Source organism: Diplotaxodon limnothrissa, linkage group LG7 (genome assembly GCF_057381915.1).
Source record: "Diplotaxodon limnothrissa isolate DT_005_m linkage group LG7, D_limnothrissa_male_GT1.1, whole genome shotgun sequence".
NCBI lineage: Eukaryota > Metazoa > Chordata > Actinopteri > Cichliformes > Cichlidae > Diplotaxodon > Diplotaxodon limnothrissa.
Genome location: NC_140602.1, coordinates 11,947,469 through 11,962,569, shown reverse-complemented (window position 1 = coordinate 11,962,569; position 15,101 = coordinate 11,947,469). Strand labels below are relative to the sequence as shown.

The 15,101-nt window shown below is 38.4% G+C and overlaps 1 protein-coding gene across 1 annotated transcript in view; it reads right to left on the bottom strand.

Annotated features, from left to right (window-relative positions):
• Nucleotides 1-2,886, bottom strand: part of lysmd4 (LysM, putative peptidoglycan-binding, domain containing 4) — an 83,161-nt gene extending 80,275 nt beyond the window's left edge. Inside the window, exon 1 of the mRNA XM_085357394.1 lies at nt 2,721-2,886. Within this exon, the coding sequence (XP_085213520.1) occupies nt 2,721-2,730 (10 nt within the window). The 5' untranslated portion in view covers nt 2,731-2,886. The remainder of the gene's footprint in view (nt 1-2,720) is intronic.
• Between the last annotated feature and the right edge of the window lie 12,215 nt (nt 2,887-15,101).

Here is a 15,101-nt window from a genome sequence, read left to right as displayed (position 1 = left end):
ACTCATCCTCATCACGCTTGTTGATCTTACTTATTTCTTCATCGCTGCAAAAATATAATCACCAGTCAGTGACAGAGGTACTGTGACCTCCTTCGATCCATAAATTACACCTGTTAGTTAACTCCCCCGTCATTTGTGAGTATACTCGGGCTTAAAGGTTAACAAAAGAGAAACAGGCCAAGCTCCGCTGCTGCTACAACCGATCAATGTCAAGTAAATAACCTTTTCTACCTTATTTCCTGACTCGTATTGATCTGTCTCTCCTTCCCCCGTCTCTTTTCTGCACTCTGTTCCTTCACATGCCACCTCAGACTCGCCTTCATGTCTTTTACACCCTTTCATATTTTAAGACTTTAATATGTTTTTACACTGAAAAGCTTTGTCATCAGCTTTGTCTTCTTCCAAATATGCCTTTGTGTTCATGGAAGACACAAAGAAGATTTAGACAGCTTTTGTTCTGTGGAATTGTTTTAACGTCTTGGTAGGCAGTGTTTTAAAAGAGTAGCCTCCCTAATTAATGAAATTATTTTCTATTTATTTAATTATTTTATAGTAGAATAGTTTGTAAAATTTTAAATAAATAAAAACATGCATAATTTATGCAAATTGATATTTTTATACACAGTGTGTCAACATATACATGTTTTGACATGTGATTTTTGACTGGGGCCTTTATAACCATAAAAATAGCCACATAGTTGTAATTTGGTTATAAGGCATATTTTATTTCATCAAAGTGATAGTGCCATAAAGCTTGTCAGTAGATGCTTTTCAAACTGACAAAAAGCTACTATCAAGGAATAGTTAAAAAAAAATAAAGAAGACATTGGTGATTGCAGCTTTTCAAATGTAAAGATTTGTTGCTTTGACAGTAAATGATCAACTTTTGGATTTTTTTTAATCGAATATTATTGAACCAGTGCCATTATTGGGATCCATTGTTTTTTGGGCAAACAGCAGCTGACTCAGGAGTAGTGTGTGGTTTAAGGATTAGCAAGATGATGATGAGTCTAAAACCGCTCTAGGAGCCTGCAGTGTTCATTACACCTTGCAAAACACAAGTGTGCGACTGAACAGCGTACTGACAATTTTGCTGTTCTTAGCACTAAGCTTGGTTAAAGAGAAAAGGTCATCGGGTCATTAAAGTGAAATGGGTTAGTCCTCGTGGGAGCATATATTAGCTTCGAAATGTCTTCCTCCAACCATTTTCATGTTTTTACAGCGCACCAAAAATCTGTGTTACAATAATCCTCTTGAAACCACGAACATAAAGGACATTTCTGTGAGATTTTACCTTTAATTTTTGATGCTGGTAAAGAATTTTTATGTAGTATTCATTAGACTGAGATATTCTAACGACATGTTGACATGTGTTTCAGCAGCCACTGGCAATTAAATAATTATGTAGTTAAACAATTGTCCAATTCAATGGCTTTTCACTGTATTTGCAGTATATCACAAAGAACGTCAATGTTTCCAATATTTACAGTGAAAAAAAAAAGTTGCAATGTGACAGTTGTCATGTAAAAATGTGATTGGACAAACATAAACCTTTAAAATGATATAGCTTTAAAGATGAAGTTACCAAATTATCTTTTCAAAAAAAATTAATTACATATTTTTACCTTGTATTGGTAAAATTTGGTAAAGCTATAGGCCTAAAGAGGAGAGAACTTGCTCATGACTGGATTGTTTTGGAGACGGCCTTTTTTCTTTATCAATACACCCTAAACTGTATCTCTGAACATAGGCACTATAGGTTAATGCATTGTGCTACAAGAACTCTCGTAGCGATTTGAGAACTCAAACTCAGTGGGTGATTTTGGTGTTCTGATCACTCACTCCAGTAAAGCTGTGTAGACAATTCCATTGTCCATCATATCTCTTAGGAATAAGCTTATAATATGGATTCAGTTTTTAAATATCCAGTAACTAAATATTTGTCAGCTATGATACATGACAAAAAAAGCTTACGTAGTTACTCAGAAGACTAAGCACAAAGGACCAAAAATAAAGAGCACCTGCTAGTGTCACACAAGGAACAGCACATTACTGGTGTTGAGTTGTTTAAAATGACGTTAGTGATGCTATATGATCCTCGTGACATAATATATCACAAAGACCACCAGTGTTGCCATTCTGTACAGTGAAACACAAGCTGCCTCTGTTATTCTGCAATGTTCAAAACATATCAGTGACTCCAGTGTTTAAAAGTGTCTAGGCAGGAACTTTTTGAATGCTTCCTAAAAGTTTCTTGAATAGGAAAATCACCTTTATGTGTGCTTTTTAAACTATTCTCAAACTGTTAACAAACAAAAACTAAATAAGCCGTTTTTAGTAGGTAATCTCCATCCTGTTGTTTCACAGAAATGTTAGTCTCCTGTACAAAGGTCAGAAAACACTTCTGAAACAAAGGTTGGAAAGTGTTTAATTTAAACAAACTGTATTCTTCTTATTAGCAAAGATCACTGTGAGGAATTCCAATATTTGCATATTGTGATGATTGGTACATCATAGATGTTTACATCTTTAATATAGCAACTTACTTAATAATTGATGCTGTTTAACGTCATACAAGAATATGTTATGTTGGTTTCATTTTCCTATACAAGTTTCAAAAACGCACCTCAGATGATGGCATTCATAAGAATACTTCAACACAACAACAATGGTTTTAGAAAATCTGACCTCATTGTAGAACTCCATTTATTGATACTCACTTTGCAGCATTTTATATACTTGGCGAAGTATTTGTTGTTCACCAGTTTCAGCTGAAGAAGCTTTCTGCTAAGTGAAACCAGGCCCTCGGGTTTAAAAAAAAAAAAAGATTGAAAAAGAAAAAGAAGTTCTCTGTGGTCCAAGGTCAGTGACCTGCTCTGTAGCTGTCTCTATTCCACCTCAGGGCACCTGCTAATGTCAGCCCTCTTTTAGATTCCCCAAATCGTGGCTTGCCACTGGTTATTTTCAGCCGCGATAAGTGATCCCAGTGACCCCAGAGGTCTGACACATTGCTTTTTTTTAGCTAGGAGTCAAATGCCATAGCATTGCCTCCGGATCAAAGCCTTCAAAGTCAAACTCTACTTAGGCATCCATTGAAATAAGAGCTCCAAGCCCAGTTAAGTGTGCAAAGCCAGACCAAGCTCATGGCTTGACTTTCACTCACGCTACAGCCAAGTGGGGGGCAATAATATGTAGATGTGCAAGCACATACACTGTATTTTTTTTCCTGCCATTTTTTTAACCTCTCAGTTTTTTTGCACTGGCTACAGATTGGTGGAAAATTAAAGAAAAAACCTGAACCCATGACCCCACTGTGAGAGGTCTGGTGGTTCTGGTTCACTGTTGGGTGCATTTTCACTTATTGTTTGGCTCCAATTGTTTCTTTAGAGGGAAGGGTCACTGTAAATCAATTTGAAATTACTTTGAGTGATCACCTTTATCCTGTGACAAAACATTTATGTCCTGATGCAAGTGGTCTTTGAACCCATCAGCGAGCCTGCTGACTTTTCTGCGGCCAGGAGGTATCTGGCCCAAGATTTTGCAGCTGTCGCCAGTCATTGTTTACAAATGCAGATACATTTAAAAGCAAAAATCCTGTTATTACAGATACATGACATTCCCATTCCCCTTTTGATTTCTAGAGAGACAGACAAACACAACTGATCAAAAGCCCTTGAAGCAAAGCGACTACAAACAACAACTAGAACGCTTCCAGCACCTAAAATCTGGCCCACGGCCTACAAATTCTGCTTAAAGAGAATGAAATCAAGGATCGGCTTATAAAGTTTACGTGAGGTTGAAAATATTCACATCCATGCTGCGTGGGGACCATTAAATGATGTGATGATGACATTCCGCTATGGTGGTCACAATTACCAGATCTCAACCTAATTTAAAACCTATGGTGGATTTTGCGCCATAGTTTTCCTACAGCACTCTCTACCACTAACATAGCATGAAATGACGCACCATCTTTTGGAAGAATGATGTTCTGCAATAAATTTAAAATAAAAAAGAGAAATAAAGAAATAGAGCTAAGGTGCTTCAGCAACGTACTTTTTTGACTTTTTTTTGTTTGTCCTTTCTGTTATATTTTTTTATGCTCGAACTGTTTACACCAAGTCGGTTAGTTTCTAGCTTGATGTTCTGTTTTTAAAATTGTGATACTGCCAAAAAGGTTTTTCTTTCATACTTAAATATGACAGTTGTTTATAAATTACGAAAGCAGGCGGGGATAGATATTGTAAGCTATTCTGTTCCTTCCATTCTCTCATCTTATACCAGTCATGTCCACTTCCTTTTCCTGTTCCCGACATTACTGCACAACCCTTCCACAACCTGACAGGAAGCGGAGTCTGGCCTCTCAACAGATAATGTGACGCACACGTGTGCTAGCGGAAGACGTGGCCATGAGCCACAAAGGTCCACTCTGGGTCCTGGATTATGATAACACCAGGAAGCGCAGAAAGGAAGAGGTGTCTGCAGGAAGTTGGGAGGCCTGTGAAGGCCTTAGAGAGAATTATGGTTATCTTTCTGAGATGCCTGGGTGTCAGCTTGACTCGAACATGATGATCATGGAAAACGGGTGACACATTGTTTTTAATGGTGCAATTTTGAGTGGAAGGGTGTGGATGTGGGGGTGGTGGTCCAGTGCCGGTCGGTGTCTTGGCCTTTGCTTCTTTTTACATTTTTTTTTATTCTAAAGCATGACCCTCTTTTATTAATCACAGACATAAAATGGACAAAGCAGAGACAACAGAAAGTGAGCCACTTGTAGTGCAGTAATACCGAAGAAAATTCTGTCCTTAAAAGCATATTCTCAGTGGAGGAAGCTCAAAATAAATGTTAGGGTTGGAAAGTCCAGATGGTCTTTAAGAGCGTATTCCCCCGCCATAAGCACTCTTGATTTATGAGATTCTCTAATGGTATCTCTGTTCTGATCTGGCTTTCTTTCACCCTGCTCTCCTCTGAAGCTTTAAACTCATCAGGTTCTCTCAGCCCTGTCGTTAATCCTGAAGTACAAAGGAAGGTATGGCTGTAGAAAATTAGGGATTTTTCCTCCTGCTTTTTTTTTCTGTACTCAAACTCCTGCTGTCTGATGAATGATAAACTGATGAGCTGACTTAATCCAGGAGAACTGCCCCCTGCTGCTTTACTTTACATTCCCCAAACATATGTAGTCCTGGAGGAAATTTGCCATGAAATTGAGAGGCGGATGTGAAGAATTCCTCACATGGCTATGAGCATGTATACTTGACCACCACCACCCCCACCACCCCTCCCCAGGCCAGCAAGTGACATTTGTACTTTTTGTTATCGAGTGAAAGTGTGCTGGCAACTCAAACATTAATTAAGGTTTGTTATTGTTTCAAAGCCCTCACATCATTCTTATAAGGTTAGAAAAAGGGGTTTGTTTTGCTTAGACACTCAAAGATGCCTTCAAGCACAAGAAATGAAAGTGCTTTTCTTGCCTAAACCTACCCACACACTCTCCTGTTGTGCAGGATAACTCCACCAACCTCTTGGTTCTGCCACAAAAACTTAAGTATGCTATAACAATATAACAAGCAATACAAAAAATCATTCCAATCGTCGCAAGATATCCCAGACAGCAATTTCAGTTCCCCTAAAATGTATTTAGTAATAGATTAATCCTATAAATATGCATTTTGTTCAATACAAGGTTGTGTTGTCACTGCCTGGATACATTAACGTTCATACATAATACATTGTGTATAATAAACTACATCTGAGCAGAGAGCAGGCCCTGCACATTTCAGAATTCATTCTGATGCTTCAATCAGCAGTCACATCATCAATAAACACTAGTGACCTGGTTCCACTGGGAGCCATAGAGGCCCATGCCATAACATTACCTCCAGTGTTCATGATCATGACCTGTTTCTCTCCTTTTCCATATACATTCCTCCTCCTATCATTCTGGTACAAGTGAATCTTGATTTCTTCTGTCCGAAGATTTTTTTTAACAGAGTTGTGCTGGCTCTTTTGGATATTTTTGGCAAAGTTTCTGGCAAAGTCTAATTTGGGCTTCCTGTTCTTGAATGTAACCAGTGTTTTGGGTCTTCTTGTAAACACTTGAGTGTAGACTTTGGCAATGATGTGCCCATCTCCTTGAGAGTTTTGTTGACGTGGTTAGATGCTGCAAAGTTGTTTTTCTAAACCATGGAAAGAATTCTGTCATCATGCACTTTAGTTGTTTCCTGTGGTCTTTTAACTTTGCTGAGCTGGCCAATGGATTCATTCTTTCCAAACATGTGCCTGACTGCTGATATTCATAAAGCTTTTGCTATCTAGTTGTATTTTGGTTTTTCAGTCTAATCATGACATTCCTCAGTTGTATCTACACCTCTTTGGTCGTCATGTTTAAAATGACAATGATAAGCTGTTAAATATAAATGGAAAACTTTGAAATGAACTTCAGATTTTATGTCCATGTATTATGAAATCAGAACAGAAGAAGCCTTACGTGGTCATGAAATTGGTTGCCAGCTAATTGTCCAATTAATTTTAAGCCTCTGAAAATGGGGGACTATCTATACCACTGTAATTCATAAGCAGTTGTTTTTTTGTTGGTAAAACCCACTGAATGAAGGCTGAAAGTCTGCTGTTCGTCCACATATTGATTGTTTGATGCAAAGTTGACTGTGGTGGTGTACACAGGCAAAACTACAGAAACTACAACAAATTACGGGCCTAACTGTATAAATAGGAGAGCCAAAATAATAGGAACGGATTTGCTATTCAGTATACTGATCTCTGTGTACAGCTTTCTAGTATCTGATCTCTGGGCGCTGATATTTTTTGGAAATAAATTCACTCTTATCTTCAGGCTCGTGTGTTCACAGTACAGAAGCCCTCTAAAGTGTGGCATCACTTAGCATTTCAGTCTTCCTGTGGTCTCAGCACCAGCATAGAACTTTAGCCCCTGGCGGTACAGATGACAGTTTATTATGATCTCTCTGACAGGGTTTGCACCCTTGGGGGCTAGGAGCTCATACCCTCATGAACAACCACACTCCGGCACTGCCTACCACTCATGCATGCTTTCCTCCCTCATATTTAGCTCACTCTTCATGTAATTCTCAAAGAAAAGAGATACTGTTCCCATTTGGTCCTCTGTCTCCCCCTTGATGCAATCTTTTTAGTCCAAAAAAAGAAAAAGAAAAAAGAAATACTTTTACAGATAAAGTAAATGGTGTATAATGTTTCTTAGAGCTTGTGGGGTCTTGCTTAGTCAGTACTGTTTATTTAGCAAAGTAATGTGTCAAAGATAAAAAAAAAAAAAAAAAAAGTAAGACACACTAAAGCTTATTAAGCTTTTCTGCCATTTTTTTGTTGAAAAATAATTTTTGTTTGTTCATTAACACATATTCCTCTGTGTGTTTGGTCAGTGCCCTCTGCACAGCTGTTCAAAATCAACTGAAGAATTCCAGAGTGTTTGTAGATCATCAGTTAACACATTGACTTAACCTAGAGAGGTCATGGTGTTGTAGGGTCAGCAGAATATTATTGCCCTGTAATTATGTAGATTGTCCACTGCCTTTGTCTGTCTTTTCTTTTCTTTTCTTCTTCTTCTTCTTTTTTTTTTTTTTTACAATAACAGACCTTTGAAACCACCATGATCCTACTGCGGTTCAAATCTTTCCTAATTTGAAACAATGTAAGATACACACCTTTAACTACAGAAGCAAAAAGAAGCACTCCAGTCCAATAGGCCATTCGATTCACTGGGACATGAAAATAGAGCTAATACTACAGGAGGAATACATTTATTTAATCCCAGCACCATTAACTTTTACAACCCTTTTCGAGTAACAGATAAGGGGCATGAATGAGCATGAGTGCAGTTTGGTTTGATGGTTTTCTAAAACAGTCAGTTCACTTTTGTACAGTGAAAAACCAACTAACAATTCAAAATGTCACTGATGGACATACAGTGCTTAGCACCTATTGTAAGGTTTATGCAACAGTTGCCCTAAATTAACAGTATTGGTAGCTACGAAAATCATTTTTTATGTTTCTCTAATACGGTAGTTTATCCACGAGTATGTGCAAGTTCTTTAACTGCAAAAATATTTTTAATGCTAACATTTTTGTTATGCGTGAATTTTCAAAATTACTGTTTTACAAAAAAACAGAAAACGATGGTCAAGCACATTTTAGTCATTATACTTGAAATAGGGTCTAACAATGTGAATTCAGTTCAGTGAAAACAGCCATTTTTAAGTTTTTTACAGTTTCTAAAACATTAGTGTTGTTTGAGTTTCCCCCTCACTCCAACTGGTAATGATAGATGGCTACCCCTCCCCGAGCCTGGTTCTGCCAGAGGTTTCTTCCTGTTAAAAGGGAATTTTCCTTCCCACTGTCGCCAAAACACTTGTTCATAGGTGGTCATATAATTGTTGGGGTTTTCTCTGTTTTCTCTGTCTTATTGCATGGTCTTTACTTTAAAATACAAAGCATCTTGATACAAATGTTGTTGGGATTTGGCACTATAAAAAAAATGCAGTTGGTTGGTTTAGAAAATTGGTTAAGCACTGTATATCTAGATTTTAACATTTGTTTTATATTGTCTGTTATCTGGTGTAGGGGTTTACCCAATTGCCTAACATATGAAGCCCTTGGTTCAAGACAGAGTGGAGACACAGATCCCTTGATGATTGCATCAGGAAGGGCATTCAGAGTAAAATAAGTCAAATCAAACATGGGGAGCCACCCTCTGTGGCGACACCTTAAGAATAAGAAACCAGCTGAAAGAAGGTATCCTGTCAAACATTCTAGTTACAATATTTTTAAATGAAAAATTGTTGATGGTAGCTTATTTTGGTCGATCTAAATGATAGTTGGTTTGTAAATGTAACAGTCCTTTTATTTAGTAAGTGGTTTATTTTTGCTGTTCTTTATTGACGTCTCCAAAGGTCACAGCTATGACATACCAATCCAACTATGTGATAATGACCTTATAAATTTGGGAAATCTCCAGAAGTAAAAGTTAAAACAAAACAAACAAAAAAAACAGTACGTCTGCTTGAGGCTTAAGTAAAATCATTCTGTAGCTATTATAATTGTTGAACACTAAATATATCGTCTGGCTCTCAAGATTGGGGGAAAAAAACAACAACTTCTAAGGTAGTGACCTTACACCTTTTTGGTGAATTCACCACAACACTGGCAGTCGTCATTGTGTTTGTTGTTTTTGTCTAAAAACGTGTTTGCCAGTTAGACATGGCCGTGAGTTCTTGGCTTTTAATTCGATGCTCTGGTCAGCTCACTGTGGTTAATATGTCAGCAATGGGGTACAAAGTATTCACAAAATAGTACACCTCACTACTTAGTAAGCCATTAGATTTAAAAGGTGCCCAAATACTTGCCATTTTGAAGATGACTACAAGGTAAGTCCAATATCTTTGCCCAGCACATTTTTCAGGTTGAGACGATTCCAGTTTCTTTTTTTCTTCCTTTTTTGTTTTCCTTTTCATGTCAATATATCTCATAGTTTTTTACGTTAGCACAAAAACAATATAGGAGGCATCATTACTTGTAGAACTTTGCAATGGTCAAATGTTAGATAGCCTGAATAAAAAGAAAACCTGCCAGATCAGGATTCAGGGTGGCTGATCTCGGCAACCATCTACTAATACCGCTGACATAAGACTTTAATACTTATGCCATAAAATTGTTACGTCTCCCATGTTCAGAATTTCAGAATGTACTCTTATTACCCATAATTTTTTAAACTGCAGTTTATTGCATTATAGATGGGATTATTCCAATACACTATGTCTCTAGCACAGTCTGCAGCACTAATGCTCTGCATGACTGAAGTTCACATCAGTCTTTACTGACCGTGGTGTCACATTGTGTTACTCACAAAAAGATTTTACTCCACTGCACGTGCCAAGAAGAGAGAGTGCTGGATTCTTTTTCTGAAAGAAAACAAAAGAAGACATATTTTTGTTTCTGTGTGATCATGTGATTTGTGTGATTTTCATCATTAAAATGAAATAAATAAATAAGAGAGCATCTCCTCAGTGTGTCACCTAGCATGACAATGGACTCACTGTAGGTCAAGTACTGTGTGAAGTGTTTCTAAAGCTGGCCCATGTAGGGAGAGTCTCATCAGAAGAAATGAAAAAACAAAACAAAACACACAGCACCTATTAGTCTACACCACAGGTGCCGTGTACAACACAAGGAACCCATAAAGATCCTAAATTGCACTTTTATTTAGCGAACAGATTCTAGTGGTCTGTCACCTTTTGCTCATCCATCTCTCTAATATCCTTTGGGGTTTTGTTCACCTTTCATACTTTGCTGTCATTGTCTTGATGTTTTTGTCAGCTTGAGCCTGGAGGGCATCAGAGCAGCAGGTTTGTCCTGAGCCTCGAGCTTTTCATTACAACGGTATCTGGCTTACTATTTCAGCCGGGGAGACACAGAGACTAGCATGGAGGCAGAAATAGTTGTAAAAGTCAGTACTGGTAACCTTGTCCGCCCATGGTCATGGGTCATTTGGCAAGTGCACGTTGGAATTTGCCTCAGTAGGAAACCCCTTTCCAAGGCTAGTAGAGTGAATGAGAGGAGCTGGGCAGGGAGAGACACAGAGGTGAAACAGAGAGACAAAGCATACTGTCAAAACAAAGGAAACTGTCTGAAGGGTTTGTATGTTTTTGATGGTATATCCCCATGCTGGCAGAACTTCACCAGTTATGACATCTATACTGACACTGTTGGCTTGTGCCTAGAAAATAAATCAAAAACCACCTAAAATATGAAGCTGAAACCATAACTGATCAATGATGCACCGTTCAAGCAACAAATGTCAAATACGAGGATTTCTATTCATTATTTGACTTATGTGATGATAAACTGATCTTTTTTTTGGTAAGACAAAAACAAGTAGTATGAAGATGTGCATGGTAGCTTTGGGTTATAAATCTTAATTTGCATTTTTTGTACTACCTCACTAAGTATTATCAGTTACAGCTCTTTACTGTATTATAGTCTTGCTTATTCTGATGTTCACATACACTTTATGCAATCTACGAAATAGAAAAGAGAGCAGGAGTAACTAAGATCAGCCTGTAATAGCAATCTTACTCTCTGATCCCGTAACATCTCCATCAATTCAGCTAAAATGTATAAAACTTATTGTAGACAAGATACAATAACGTTATGTAAGATCCTCAGCTCGTGCTGGAACTTGGAGACAGACAATAGCTTTTTGTATTTACTCTCATTTCCTTCCCTAATTGAGTCACAGAGTAAAGTGAAGCAACACAAAGGATTTTTTGTTAGAAACACCTATCCAAACACATTGTGCAAGGGCATGCTGGAGCAATTAATAACTCTCTGAGGCCAGCTAGTCGTGGACTCCAAGTGTAGTCAGTTTGAGCCAGGAGGTCACTCTAGCCTGAAACGCCTAATACATTTTTTGATTAATGTGGAATGTAATTACAAACATATTTTTGTTATTTTACCTCTCAAAAGAAAGTTAAATCAATCACACTCATGTCTGGAAACAGTCAAATATGAAATCGTTTGTGCAATCATACGCGTCTCATTTCAAAAATTAGACGTAAATACATACGAAATCAGCTATGCTTCATAGCCAGAAATAAGCAGAGTATTAGAGGCTTATATTATGTTACATTAACCTTGTCACCAGAAAATATAATGTTCCAAACTCCCCAGTGTCAACAACTAATGCAACTGAAAGAATCCCACTCAGTTATTCAGTCCCATATGAGCATACTTAAAGACATCTCCTCTGACACGTTCATGAGAAACGGCAGTTCTGTTGGCAGGTAGCTTGATTAACTGCTGCAGTCCTGAATGTGTTATGAAATGATATAGTTTCCCTTTCTACAGAGTTGATCTGTTGGTTCTGTAGGTGTTAGTTATTTCCCTATGTTTTCTACATAACACTTAGGAGATCGCCCAGTAAATGATCGACTCACATGACAGTTATGGGTCTCTGGCTGCAGATGACGGGGTGCTTTAAAGGCGCAGTAAATTATTTTGAAAGTAAAAGCAAAGCCGGGCGGGTGCAGGGAGTAAGCATGCCATTAACATTCTCTCTATTAGGATATACACACCACACATTTCATTTAGCTGACATTTGTGTAGGCTTCTACAATTAAGGTAATATGAGGCTTTGCACCACACATTGCAACCCATGCTTGCAGGAGCTATTTGAGGGCTTGAAAACAAGGTTTAAAATGGTTAATTGGAGCAGTGAGGGTTTTATTGAGGAGCTGTCTTTTGTTGCATGCTTTCCCAACCCTTTGACCCACAGGCATACACCTGGTATTGGGTCAAGTTACAGCCAGGCTCCAAGGCTCACAGGTCAAGACCTAGTGCGTCACAGACCTCTAATCCCTTGCATGGCAACATATTTGACTGAAAGGCTAGAACTGCATACTCCCAGACTTAATTCTTGAAAAAGTACAGCTCTCTCTAGTTTGCTCTTTTGCCCCTTTTCCTGTCTTTTCCTTCGCTCTTCCTACAAAGTGATGATTTAACACTTAAAGGATGTTAAAGAGGTTTTGTGGAGCCTCAACCTGCTGTGATTTATGAGCTTACTGAATTATGAAAAGTACTTTTTGTCTTTACATGAGTTTGTGTATGTGTGGGATGTACAGTATATGTGTGTGTAGTTGTGTGGGAAGCAGAGGGAGAGAGAGGAGAGCAAGTTTATCCGTGTTGCTTTTTTTCCCCACTTTCTGAAGTTCTGACAGAGAGATAAATTTTAATTCAAGGTTCAACACTCAAGGATTAGAAAGAAGCTTACGGGACAATATAGTGAAACTTTGACTGTGATAGCAAATATTTTAATTGAGCAGGTTATGTTGTCTTACTTGAACAATTCCTTTTTTTTGCTTTTGTATTCAGTGAAGTCGTTGAATGCACTGCAATATTTTCTGGCTGCCAGGAAGAGGTGAAAGAAAGGCTACAGAGCTGGCGCATTATGTGAAAATGCACTCCTACAAAGTTTGTATTTTGACCCGAGGGTGCATACTAATTACACCACAGATTATTCTCTCAGGCAGTGCAGTGATAAGCACACCAGGGGGAGCAGTTATACTGTTATTTTGAACCAGAATCCAAGAAAAGAGACGCTTGGAGTTCCCATCTTAGATCCTTTCACAAGCAACAGAATAGATATTTCTTGCATGATTACATAAATAAGCACATTTCTACTGGAGACCTGTTTCACAGTCTGCCCAATTGCCCTGCCTCAAGTGGCCCCCGCTGCTCCTGGTTCAAAGGATTTCAGAGCATAATCCTGCCTGACTCCTGAACAACATGCTCGTTCATACACTCTCCCAGCTTGCACTGTTTTGAAACGGTGCTCCGTATTTATGACTGCAATCAAAAATGATGGCAATATACTCGTGGGATGTACACAACACAAAGAAGTTCACTCGCCTCTTCTTTATGTGGGTTCATTCTGCTTTCTAGGTATAAAATAATTAGTAAGCTGCCACACATAACACCCTCTTTCTATTCTATTATTATAATTCATTGTTGACTGCTTGTAAGTATTTCCATTCCACTTTTTAGCGGTCGTTGCTAGCGGCTGTACGCCCCTGTGCTGTTTATTGCAGTCAGATTACTCAGCACTTCTGCGCTGCCTGTCAGAAAAAGAAAGAAGCATAATGAGTTAAGCAACTGTGTGTTCACCTCCCCGCATCAGCAGTCTTTAACGGTTTCAGTAACACAAGTCGGTGTGTATGGTTGATGTGTGTGTGACAAGAACAACCACCTCAATGACAACAGCAATAACAAGACAAAGCACAACAAAACATTTCACACACTGGTAATATGTCGTGACAGGCAGTCATGTCAGTGGTTAAATATACAAAATCTCACTATATGTTCTTACACATGCAGTAATTTACTATATATTAATTTTTATGACATTTGCGTTACCAATACGATATAATTTCCTTTTTTTCTACTAGTTTGTTATTAGTACAGCAATTTCACCTCTGGTCAAATTTTTAAAAAAGTACCCACAAGCACTTTCAGTTTCCTCTATATTTACTGTGACACACTACACAGCTTGTGTCATTTTGCTGCCAAAAATACAAATTCCACTTGTTAGGCACTCGGTAAGTTGTGTAAGTCTGAGTTGCAGAACATGGTCAGCATGAACACCTTCAAGCACCTATGCACACTGCATGGAGCAGCGTGTTTATGGTGAAGCCACAAAATATAACATCCAAAGTCAAATAACAGTTCGGACAATTTCACCAATAATGCAGACAACATTGTTTGTTTTGCATTACAACATTCTTATATTGTATTCTACAACTCTTCACATAGAATTGTAGCCATATTTTTACTCTATTTACACTTTTTAAAAAAGAAAGAAAGACCTATTTGTTCAAACCCCCACTGTTTGTGTCACTGTGTGTGTGGTTATGCGAGTGCATGTGTGGCTTTTGGGGGCCAAGTCCTCTCTCTTCTTTTTTCAGGATCAGGTAAATGGCTCTATTACCACACTTCTTTAAGTTGGTTATTGCTCCATATAACTGACATACGGCACTGCCTCCATTTTTGTCCCAGACAGTTATGGGTCTGTGGTGATCATGTGAGGAATTTCTCTGGTGCCCTTGGTTTAATAGGATGTGTGTCTTACATCTCTGATAAATACACCCATTTGTGGAAAGTAGCCGGGAACGTTAGCAGCCTATACCATTTTATCCTGGTCCTTTTAACGTGCAATATAACAACTACACAGAGATCTCTGTACAAGTGTTTTAGGACATGACAACAGAACTACCATTTGTACCTCTGGCAGATGCTTTATCTGACTCGGTTATCAGGGAGAAGATAGCATTTTAACTTGTGAGGCAGAAATGCTGAGAGGCCGTAACAAGGCAGAGACACGCTGAACTTTTTCAAAAGCGATTGCTGAACTCTGACTTTCAGATTCCTTCTCCTCACCCCTGACTTCCTGTCTTAACACAGCGGAGGACGCCGCTGAAAGTCTCATTGCCATTCCTCTGCTCTTGGCCTTTCTCTTCCTGCGGGAATTACCCCGAGTTGTGTTGCAGCGAAGCAACTGTTTA